General features: G+C 58.6%; 2 protein-coding genes across 2 annotated transcripts; both read right to left on the minus strand.

Annotated features, from left to right (window-relative positions):
* Window positions 1-93: 93 nt before the first annotated feature.
* IE81DRAFT_10427 (hypothetical protein) lies at window positions 94-6289 on the minus strand. Its single transcript, XM_025510029.1, has 2 exons — window positions 6190-6289; window positions 94-6105 (listed from the first exon to the last, which is right to left on the minus strand). The coding sequence occupies exon 2, from the start codon at window positions 6062-6064 to the stop codon at window positions 191-193; it is 5874 nt and encodes a 1957-aa protein (XP_025371713.1). The 5' UTR covers window positions 6065-6105; window positions 6190-6289; the 3' UTR covers window positions 94-190.
* A 2286-nt stretch (window positions 6290-8575) lies between these two features.
* On the minus strand, window positions 8576-11282 carry IE81DRAFT_321177 (hypothetical protein). Its single transcript, XM_025513259.1, has 5 exons — window positions 10812-11282; window positions 10379-10525; window positions 10214-10301; window positions 9452-10140; window positions 8576-9374 (listed from the first exon to the last, which is right to left on the minus strand). Exons 1-5 carry the CDS (start codon window positions 11078-11080, stop codon window positions 8948-8950), a joined length of 1620 nt encoding a protein of 539 aa, XP_025371714.1. The 5' UTR covers window positions 11081-11282; the 3' UTR covers window positions 8576-8947.
* Window positions 11283-11455: the final 173 nt, after the last annotated feature.

Here is an 11455-nt window from a genome sequence, read left to right on the forward strand (position 1 = left end):
AAAGTAAAGCGTGGCCACTGATATGCGAGGTTCGACTCCAGGTCCCAAAACGCGACAATGGAGGCTGCAACGGACTGAAAGCGGGAAGCCAGTCCCTGACACGTGGCGCTCAAGACAAAAGCCGAGCACGACACGGCTTCTGGAGGAAGAAGGCGAAAGGGGAGTCTGAAAGGGGCAGTGTGGAATTGGCCTATTCGTACATTTCTGTCATTCCAACTGCAAGAGCCGCCTGCCAGGCTTTGATGTCTTCGCCGCTATAGCCCTGCTTGGCTGGTCGTCGAGTCTTGTGAGAGCCTGCTGAACTCTTCCGAGTGGAGCGCGGCGCGGCGCTGCTCTCCGACGCCTGAACATCGTACCGTTTGCGTCTCTCGCCATTCCTCTCAGAGGACCGGCGCGGTCGGTCGCCAGAGTCGGGGTCTAGGCGCGGCAGGGCTGACGCTTTGCCACCAGTCCTGGAGTGACGAGGCGATCGACGACCAGTGTAGCCAGATTGAGTCCGCCGTCGGCCACTGTCCATCGGACTAGCACTTGCACCCGCATTTCTTCGTCGCGCATCCGGAGAATCCTGCACTGCGTGGCGTGGAAAGGGCAGGTTCACCTTTGGTTCCCCCGCCACATCTTCTTCATGAACTGGGTCGAACACGGGCAGGGATTCAGCGCCGAAAGCAGACACAACGCTGGGACTGTCGTGGTGTTCCTCCTTAGTGCCGGGCCCAGTCAAGCGGGGAAGAGCAGCAGAAGCTGCCGCCGCTGCTGCAAATTTGCGCTCTTCCTCCGCCTCCAACTCGAGTCGCTTTTGCAACGCAGGAACAACTTGCTCATCCCAGTCATTGGCAGGGGAGCGCATGACAGGAGAGGTGGCATCGGAGCTGGCGCTGACAGGATTCAATGCTGTCGCGGCACTCGTGCCAGAGTCTGATGGCAACCGTGGCCCAGGAGTCGCTGCAGGGTGGTCTGAAGCGAAAGACGGGATCGCCGCGCGCTGAGGCGTTCGGCCAGCAGGTCGGCTGCGTTGTCGAGGTGGTGTGAGGAACGGGAGAGTATCATACCGCTTCGCATCCCGCTGGCTTTGTGGCGGATCTGACAATAATCCTTGCCGAGCGACATTTGCCGATCCTGCTGCTGAACGGGCATCTGAGCCTGGAACAAACATTGTCCTCTCAGAAGCTGACAAGGCTTCGAAACCCCGCATCGAAGTGGTCGAGCCATATATGTCAGCCATGCCAGTAGCGTCGTGGGCATGACGAGCTTCGCTATGCGATGACCCGTGCTGCGAGCCCAGCGAGGCCTGCCGCGAGACGTGCGCCTTTGGCCACTGGCGACGAGATGTTTCGCTACGTCCAGAGGAAATCGCGCCGGCGTCCGACGCTCTGCGCGCGCTTGCCTCCCTTGTCTTGGGGTAAGGCGCCGCTCTACGTCGAGGTCGAGCATTCGAGTAGTCTGAAAGCTCACTCTGACTCAAGTCTGCTCGAGAGCCCGGGGACTCGTCAAGCCAAGCGGGCTGTCCAGGCTGGATCTCGGGAGCACCGAATAGCTTCGTCTTGGCCCATCGTGCACGCCAGCCATCCTCCTTGCTGCTCTCCAATGCAGCCAGAGCCGCCAAGCTCGCCTGCACAGCCGTGTCTGCGTACGGCACGGGCGTGCTTCCGTCTTCGTGCCCGCCCTCCCGGTCTGGCGGGGCAGAGGCATCAGGAAGGGGTAAGTGAGGCTGCTGCGCTAGACCCTCAAGACGCTGTGGCCGAGTCGGTGTTGAGACTGCGCGGCTTCGACCAACAGGAATAGGCAATCGCGAGGCAGCCTGCGGTCGCAGCGTCTGAATAGCTGAGATCGGTGCGCGTGATGCAGAGGCAAGGCCCTGCACGCGCCCCGGTCTGGCGTTTGCTGCTACAACGGTACCGAGCCAGGGACCGTCATTTGACGTCCAGCTTGTGCGGTCTACGTGAGTGTCCAGGGACGGTGGCGCTAAGTGCGATAAAGCAGAACGCGACGGCGGAGGACCACCCGCGGATTCAGAGACTGATTCGCGCCGCGAGACTGAGCTGTCAGCTATGCGAGATCGACGCGCCAGGGAGTCAGTGTGGTCCAGCGCGGACAGAGGTCTCTCTCCAATGGTCTCGGAAGTCGACCGCATCGGCCGAGCTGTGGCGTGCTCAGTCTGCAAGACAGGAAGCGCAGGCAATGTCCTGCGAGGTGAGGCGCTAGCGCTTTGCGCATCCGAAAGATTTCGAGTATGCCTCACGCTTCCAGGTCGCCTTTGGTGTACTGGTGGCCCTGCCGAAGCGACGCTAGTTGACAGCTGCGAGGTGTCGTGAGGCGCAAGTGGAGGCTCGGCGTTGCGTGGCACAGATGCCGGCTGGGACACCGGCTGCGCCTGAGCACCCGAGTGCTTCTGCAAGGACCCCGCTGACTTCTGCGCGGCCAGATCTGCATGAACATCGTCGGTGACATCTTCGGTGCCATCAAGGCCTGGCACGTGTCCATGTCGTCGATCGCTGGCGTCAGATGGCTCGAGGCGATGATTAGATCGGGTTGGTGGGAAGTCCTCCGCTGCAGTCGAGTGGACAGGAGAATGCGGCATAGGTCGAGGGCGTCGGAACGCTCCTGGCGTCCAAGGTTGAAGACCGCGAGGGTCGAAGCCACCATTCGTGGCTGCCAAAGCCGGTTCTTGAGTGCTGCTTGGGGCAGCACTGCTGGCGCCAGCAATCGCGTCATTCTCACTCTCCAGCCCGCCAAGCATATGAGAGGTTGGCGAGCTACCAGAAGACCCATCCGTTGAATTTGTGCGCCTGGTACGTCTCGAAGGCCGAAGTGGCGGAACAGGAGCTGGCGGAGGTACAGGAGCCAGTGAGGAGAAATTGTCTGCTCCATAGACTCCGTGCAGACCGCGCACACCGATTTGCTCGTCCATGTCTGGTTTGCGTTCGATCCGCACAATTTCGAGCGAAGCCGACCGTCGATTGGCAGCGAGCGAGCGATCTCCCTCTTGCTCTGTTGCGGGGGAGTGAGGCACAGTCCGAGAGCTATGTGCGCCTGCTGCAGCCTCGCTCCCTGAAGCTTCGCTCTGCGTTCGTGTTCGTGTCATGTCTGTGCTGTCGCCAGGAGCAGACTCCGAGTCATTGCGCTTCCTCCACGCCCACCTGCCAGCCTTCTTGGAGGGAGCTGCCTGGTCCGTCTGCGGTGCCCCAGTCTCGCCCGAAGCGGTCTTATCCGTGACGCGATTCTGCTCTTGAACGTCTTCCCATTCCGCTTCAGCTCTCAGAGCTCGTTGCAGGCGGGTCTCTTCCATTCCGCTGAGCGGCGGTGGATAGCCTCTGGCAGGTGTAGATTTTTGGAATTCGGGCAAGAGCTCCCCAGCGCGATAAGAGGCGCGCAGACTTGGTGCTGAGCTCCGCCTCGATCTTGCGCTTCGTACGCTATGGACGCTCCGAGGTCTTGAGTGCGGACTCGATTTGAGAGGACTGCGACTGCGAGTGGGCCGAAGGCCATTGGCGTCCGCAAGAGCGCGCTGTAAGGACACCACACTGTCATTTTCACCCTTGATCGTCAACGCTGTGCCAGATCGGCGACGGGCATTTCTCAGTGCGGTTGCGGATGCTCTTCCGCGAGGCACCGCAGTCAAAGAGCTCATGCCATCTGAGATGCCATCCGCATCATTGTCTGCCGTAGCTTGTGCCCCTCTTTCACGCTTCGGTGAGAGTATTCGTGAAGACCAAGGTGATGCCGGTGACACTGGCGTCGTAGGCGCAGAGACCTTTGTCGGGGACTTTGGCGAGGAAGTGATCCCTCGCGTGCTTTCCGAGCCCCGTCTGACACGACCTCGAATCTTATCGATGAGACTCAGTGCTCGAGGACGCTTCGCGCCTGAAGGTGATCCGCTCAGATCGGATACTTGACGAGCGTCGAAAAGACTGGTATCGGAAGGCGTACCGAGAAGCTCAATGGAAGCTGTCGCATCAAGTCGAAAAGCCGGGCCTGCGCGAATCTGTTCGACGTGAGCCAGAAGCGCATCGGTACCGTTACTGCCACGGCTGAGTTGACTGCTGTGCTTAGATCCACGGGTATCTCCCATCGAGTCTGGCCTGTCCGGGAAGTCGGTGTCGAGCCGTCGCCATGTATGCGTTGGTGACAACTTCATGTCTGTGACTTGATCCGCGCCTTCTTCCTTCCACTCCCGCTCCGAAGCAGCAGGAACCGGTTTTCGCCAACTACTCTGTCCAGGGCTAGCAGGTGGTCGACGAGGTGACGAAGGGCTCGGAATAGGCGCCTCAGCAGCTTCGGGCGCCGAAGGAAAGGCGTCCACACTAGGTTCCAAATGCTCATCCTCAGCTTGAGAAGATGCTGCAGCAGCTGACAAGAGACTTGTGCGAGAGCGTTGATCCGCCGGCGTGTGATACGACACGGTCAAGAAATCATTCAACGATGGTCTTTGCTCCGGCGCCTGACGCTCCAATGTGCCTGTGTGATGTTGCTGAGCCCATACGCTGTCCAGCTTCGAAGAGATTCCGAGCGGAATGGCTGCGGGTGTTTGTTTTCCAGGGCGGGGTGTAGCAGACCCGGATCTTCCTGTTTGGTTCCCCGCTTGTTGCATATTTGACATCGCACTCTTTCCTGTGACACCGTCGACGTGATCGGAGATGTTGATGGACTCGGTCTGGGCGTCTGCGGTCGGCGAAGCGTCCTCCTCGTCGCTCCAGGAAAATCGCTGCAGGGTGCCCGCTGGAGTGCGGAACTCCTCGTCCGTCAGGGGCACATTCGCCGGCGAAGTCGACCGCGAGGGCTCGCCGCGATCATCGGGCCATTCGGAGGTCCACAATTGTGGGTCAATAGGTCCAGGGGTACTCTGGTCTGAGGGGCCAGGCATTCTCACCGACGGCCATACAGAGGAGGTAGAGGTTTGCGCGTCGGCTGCAGCGTGTGCCTGCGCAGGTTGGGCGTGCGCTGAAGGCGACCTCGACATTGGTGCTGGCACTGTTGAGCTCCTCGAAGCGGGACGCTCACTTGCCCAACTGTGAGGCCGGCTGCGGTAGGAGAGCAAGGAGCTCCGCCGACTAGCCTCCACACTGGTAGTGCCCTGTGCCTCGATCATCCTCCAATAGGCCAACAGACGCTCCCTATCCGTTTCTCCTGTTGTGCGACGCGTCTCGCCTACTGCGGGGCCCGTGAGATCGAGAGGCGAAAGTGTCGCACTCTGCCGCTCGTACTCAGATCGAAGCTGACGAGCGAGCTCTGGAGAAACTGCGCCTTTGCCTAGACCTATCCGCAAGGCTCGAGCTAGAGGCTCGGGCAATGGGAACGGCTCGTGTCCGCGGTCTGAGGCGTCAGAGCCTCTGTCAGCCAGTGCTCTCAGAGGGTTGCCAAATTCCGTGACAAGATCCTGAGGCTCGTCGACCTCGACGATACGCGGCTGCGCTGGAGTGGATGCGACTCGATACTGGGTGCTGTTGCGGGATGCCCTGACTGCGGCAGCAGCAGCAGCTGTTGATGCCGCCTCCTCCGTGCTGGTGCCTAAACTGACTGCCCTGGCGCGAGATGGATGCATCCAGTAGTCCTGTTCGAGAGAGGGACTGCTCAGCAGTGGTGCATCTGCATCCGCGTCGATGCCCGCGTCGGCTGATGTGGACTCTTGGGTGCGTTGAGGAGGATCAGCAGCAATGCCCATCTCGTGTGCGTCGGAGTCCTGAGATGTGTAGGTGTAGTTGGAAGAACCTGAAAGCTGCGGGCCTTGTGGCCTCGCTCTAATAGGACCTACCAGACTGCGCCGCTGCACTGTCGCGCTGTGCGGTTCAGCTTCAGCAGAGGCACGTGGAGGGGCGAGAGCGTGGGTGACGTGCGAATGAGAAGCTTGATGCTGCTGCAACAACGCGGATGTGCTCGTGCTGCCAGCCCGTAGGTGCCCACTTGGCGTGCGTCCGTGCTGGAAAAGCCGATCCGGCCTGAGTGCAGAGTAACGTTTCAGGTCTGGACCTCGCTGCGAGCGCGACCGTTCGAGTGGAGACTCATTGCTGCTGTCGAACCCGACAGCGGATGGATGGTATCCACCAGTGCCCGATTGTACTTGACCCATCCCCGCCAAGCCACGCAACCAGATCGGCCGAGATCTAGGGACTGAAAGGCAGCAAATGGGACCGAGTGCGATCAGAATGGAGGCCTACTCACTGAGCTTGATGTGCATCAGAAAGGCCTGCTCACCTGCGTATTCTCTCCGTTTACCGAGCGACTAATGGCGATGGATCAAATTCCGTGCAGGCATCATCTGAGGCTGCAAAGTCGGCGGCCGCGTGATTGGAACGGGCACAAGAAATCGGATGGCTTGCGCTCTTGATGACTTCTGGTCTTGGGAAATACAGATCGTGGGAGCCTTATTGAGCAGCGGGGGGCGGCTGCTCGCTTATTTGCACACCAACTAGGCCTTAATCGTGTGCTAGAGAGGCTCAGCGCGGTCTTTCTCTATGCGCAAGCCGATATATACCCCGGATGGGAGATGAACCGACAGGATACCGCGGGAGGCAAGTTGTGCGGAGCCGCGTCGATGCCCGTAGCTTCACTACGCTGCCGTGCGTGGTTTCAAGGAGAAGAATGTCGCTGGTGTGTAGGGAAGGTGAGTGTGACTGGTCAGCGGAAGATGTCGCCGTGGCTGGCGCAAGCGTTTGAATGGGAGTCGAGGACAGCCTTCTGACTTTTGAGGTTGACTTTCGACATCTGTCCAGAATCCAACGGCAGCGGGGCACTCGACTCGGGCTCACGCTCTTGACCCGTCCAGCTCCTTGGCGCGGAGTTCTCTGGTCCTCGGCCCAATTCAGTTGGAGATTCGTCTTGTGCTCCGTTCGCATGGCTCATGCACGCTGCTATACGCTAGAGGATTATTGAACGCAGGTGTGGCGCCAAACCAGTCAGCAGAGTTGTGCTGCGTGTGCAGCAAGCACCACATGCACTCACACTGGAGCAGCAGTAGCTGGATGCACAGGTGCAGGCATAGCAACAGAACCACGGCAGCCGGCGAAGCGGAGCAAAGCTCGACGCATAGTCAGTGTGAGTGTGCAGTACAGTACACCTCGATGGATCCAACGACCCAAATTCAATTTAAGAGTTAGATTGGCGTGGCTCGTTGCGCTTGGATGTTCGCCTTGCCCTAGCTCGCACATATGGGTGCGCGGTGCTTGCTGCTGTACAATCAAAATTCACGAATTTGCTCTTGCTGTTTCGGCAACACGTCATTCCTCACTCATCGATGGATCGGAACCGATAGTCAGTGTGAGTGAGTGCGCCGTCGAGACTAACACACTGCTTTCGACGACGCACGCGCACCTCGCGCAGAGCCACAGCAAGCTGTCGAGTCTCGTCCATCATCCGCCATTGGCTCATCAGCGCTGTTGACCCCCCAAGCTTTGGAAACATCTTTGCGCATGATGCGGCTTCCAGCTGCTGTGCAGCCTGTGCTACGTACATGTATGCGCAGCGCTGCGCTGCCGAACGCCAGCGTTGTACAGTGTACCGTACCCCTGGTTTGCTTTGCACACAGCCGAGACGCCATGCAAGAGGAAAAGGGTCATAGATCTGACGAGCAGTCCCACCAGCCCATGCAGATGCAGCGCCTCGATCACGGGTACGTGGCTTTGCCGCAAGCGAGAAATCATTGTGATTACATTTAATTGCTACAGCAACGGCGCAGGGTGCATGCTGGATGCGCTCCTCGTGAATGAGTTTTTTCGGTACCGGGCGCACTTCGGCCAACGGGTGCGGACGAGAACACGAAGCTAGGCATCAGAGACGATGCTTGCTGCCGAGCTACCCACGTGCATACATGGTCCACAAGTCGTAGCTAGTGTAGTGGTGTCATATAGACAGGCCCATACATGTGATGCGGTTTCTTCTGAAATGAGCCTGCTAGCTGGTTCAGCTTCGCTGGATGTTGATTCGGCCAAGCCTCGACGGCACCGCGCGCCGTATTAATTTCGTGATGGCCATGGCATCGGTGCCGCTTTCATGCGCGCGCTCGGCGTCGTGACCGCGTCCGAAACTCCGACACCTGAGACATCAACAAGCTTCGGACGCATCGACACCTTCGTCATCAGGAACACGCACAGATATCCAAAGCCATGTCTCAGACGTGCTTAAGCGCAGCCAGCTAATCGTCAGCAGGCCATGTGCAGCTATATAAATCATCAGCGACTGGCTTCGAAGGAGGAATTACGCGCTGATTCGGCCGATATAAGTCGTGGTTGTGGGGTAGGAGCATTGCTTGGGCAAGCTTTGCAGTCACATTCACGACCTTTTGTATTGGCGAGCCTCTCGACCATCACACCAAAAGTCCACCTTTTCTGCGTGGTCGCGATACTTTGGGCAGTCGTCAACGATACACGACGTGCGTAGCGTGAATGGTGGTGTTGCGTCGATCCTTGCCGAGCACGTTCTAAGGTCCAGATCACACAAGAGTGACGCGGTTCGCTCATTCTGTATGTGTAGCACTAATACGCGCACTACCACCCTATCAGACATTGCTAACAGTCGAAAAACGCGTGAGTCTAATCATTGCTCATGACACCAGATGACACCAGACCTGCATGAGCATCTGAGCTTCGCTTGCTGAACTCATTTTTGGATCGGATTGCCATGTTGCCGCCCGGCGTTCTGCTGCGTCTCAAGCTGTACGATCCGGCGGCGTGCTCATTTTTTTGCACGCGGCACGGAGTCGAAGCGTCGGTGAGTGAATCGACAGGCCATCAGGCACACGAAGCGGCAGGCGGACCCAAGCTGAGAGACGCATGGCTATTTGTGCAAGAGCGACGCGAGCGTCTGAGCGGAAGCGAGATGATGGGACAGTGCGATGAGTGCTATTGTTCGTGATAGGATAGGATCGTGACCATGGGACAAAGGACAAGAGCGAGAGGCAGGCGGCACGGTCACGTCGGCTACCAGTTTGAGCCCACAATTACGCCGACGGAGATGTTTAGGCGAACATGGCGGCAGCCAGAGCTGACAGACCAAGGGTGAGCACGGCGAAGAAGCTCGGCAAGCCGACTGCAGCAGCGCCGCTGCCTGGGCCACCGAAGGTCGAGTAGCCGTCTCCGCCACCGCTAGTAGTCGCACCATCAGTGTTTGTGTTTCCGGTAGAAGTGATGCCTTCGCCGTTTTGACCAATGGTGCGGGTCTCGTCCTTGAAGCCACTGTTGAGACACTTCCCGGCAATGGGGTCCCAGAAAGGTGTGTCGCAGTTGTCTGCAATGCGATGACGCAAGGAGCCGCTAGCGTTATTTTGAGGAGGGTTTGGCACGTCTACGGTGGGACGTTGGAGGGGGCAGCCGTAGCAAGTTCTGAAGGGCGAGTTGTTCAGGGAATCGCCTGGGGTGTCGGAGATGCAATTCTGGACGACGGTGCTTTTGAGCAAGAGAAGAGCGATAATTAGCAACTTGCTCAGACAATGAGCGCGATCCTGGAGTGCCATATGACTCACGCTTCCTTCTCGGGCATTCCGTTGCAGATGACGTCTTGGTTGACCTGAGGCGCCTGGCACTTGAACTCGTCAAGAGTGTTGAGCTGGCTGGCAGGCACGGGGTTGCGCATCCAGGCGAGCAGCTGCGAGTTGGACACCATCCATACATTCCTCATACTCTGGTTGGAGTGGGCAAAGTCGAGGAAGGAATTGATCGCGTTGAGCTTGTTCGTCGGGTCAGGCAGACCAGGGTAGCCAGACGCCAGATTAATCGGGTGGCTGTACAAGCCGAAAGGCTGCTTGTTGCCGTTGTAGTGGTCCATGAACGTGTTGCGCATCCACCCGGCAACCACGTTGGGGTCGGCATCGAGCCAAGGGTCCATCAGGTGCGGTGCGGTCGGTGACTCGTACGTAGAATACATGGGAATCTCCCAGAATCCGTTTAGCTTAGGCTCGCCCCCGCAGATGCCCACGACATCACCAGCGCAGTCGTTGGCCATACCGTGGTCCAAAGTGTATGGCCAGAATGCGTCGGTATTAGGGTCCGTTGCTGGAACGGACGACGACGCAGAGCTGTCGTATGTGAATTGAAACTTGTTCAAAGAGACCAAGGTGTCCTTCGTGTAGTTCAAGAAAGGTGCACGAAAGCCGATCATGGACCTGTACGGAATGCCAGCGAGGGCGTTCATGGCAATCAAGTTGCTCCGAATCTGTGGAATGCGATGTTTGAGCCTCGTGAGCAGGTACAGTAGGATCACACCAGTGTGTACTGTTTGAACATACCTCGCCATCACTAGGCTGGGCAACGTGGGTGACTGTGTGATCCGCCACATCGTGTCCGGCCACGTACCAATTGGTGACTGAAGAGTAGCTGCGCGCGACAAGTCGAGGACACGCGTCAGCTGAGACGCACAGCTGGAATCGTGAGCCCGCAATCTCGCTACTCACTTGGTGTAGTCGAGCTGTGCGAAGTACGTTGCTTTGACGGGGCAGCCATTGGGATTCTTGCGACCATTCATCAAGCGATTCAAAGCATCGACGGTGAAAGACGTCACACCATCATCTGCCGTCAAGGTGATGAATTGTGGAACGTCCCTGTGGGCAAACAAGGTGTGTGTAGCGGGTGAGTCTGCGGCTCGTGCGGCCTACGACTTCGTTCGGCCCGCTACATTTGGGACATGCTTCCGCTGCCCCCGCAATCAACCAAGAGCTCGCCACCTCCCTTCCTTTGCCGTTTGGGGAGACCCCTGATTGCGCCAGACATCACGCTTGGGTACCCGCGGGAGGTGGGAAGATAGAGCAAGTGTTCGGGTTTGCGGCCATTCCATTGCGAAGGCGGCGCTTGTGCCAAGTCTGCGTCTCAATTGCTCGCTCTACTCACTCGATAGCAAGATTGCCAGGCGGCTTGACGTCAGCACAGCGACAGTCGGGTAGCTTGCAGGTGTTGGGGTCGCAGGAGTAGCGCGCAGCAGCGGCACCTCCTCCAGCAGGCGCGGCACCTTCGCCAGTAGCGGACACCTGGCGTCTGTTGAGCTGGTGACGCTTGGTGTGGCATCCGCTATGGAGCGGATCGTCGCCGTGTGCCACCACCAAGGGCGCAGTAAGACCCAAGGTGGCGGCAGCGGCGATCAGGAGACTCGAGCAACGCATTTCTTGAGGCAGGGATGTAGGTGGGTAGTGCTGTGGGAGTGGCGGTCGTCGTCAGCAAGACCGAGGATTGGCAAGAGAGATGGTGAGTGAAAGCAGCTACGAGGACGCGGAGTAAGAGAGGTGAGTTGGGCAAGCAATGACTATGCGCTATGGCGCTTATGGGATGATGGTCAATTTGGATCTCGACGAGGAGGGCGCCGCTTGGCCGCTAAGCAGAGAATCCGAAAGCTGGAACGGCGGTTCACTTTTTGCATGGCTCGCGACGATGTCGCACGCCGGCGCGCGCAAGGGATTTGGCGGCGGCCGCGTTCGCATGCCTGCTCGCCTATAGCTGCAGTGCCCCAATCAAGCGCGTATATCAGCTATAGCGCTTTA

This window comes from Ceraceosorus guamensis, assembly GCF_003144195.1.
Source record: "Ceraceosorus guamensis strain MCA 4658 unplaced genomic scaffold IE81scaffold_10, whole genome shotgun sequence".
NCBI lineage: Eukaryota > Fungi > Basidiomycota > Exobasidiomycetes > Ceraceosorales > Ceraceosoraceae > Ceraceosorus > Ceraceosorus guamensis.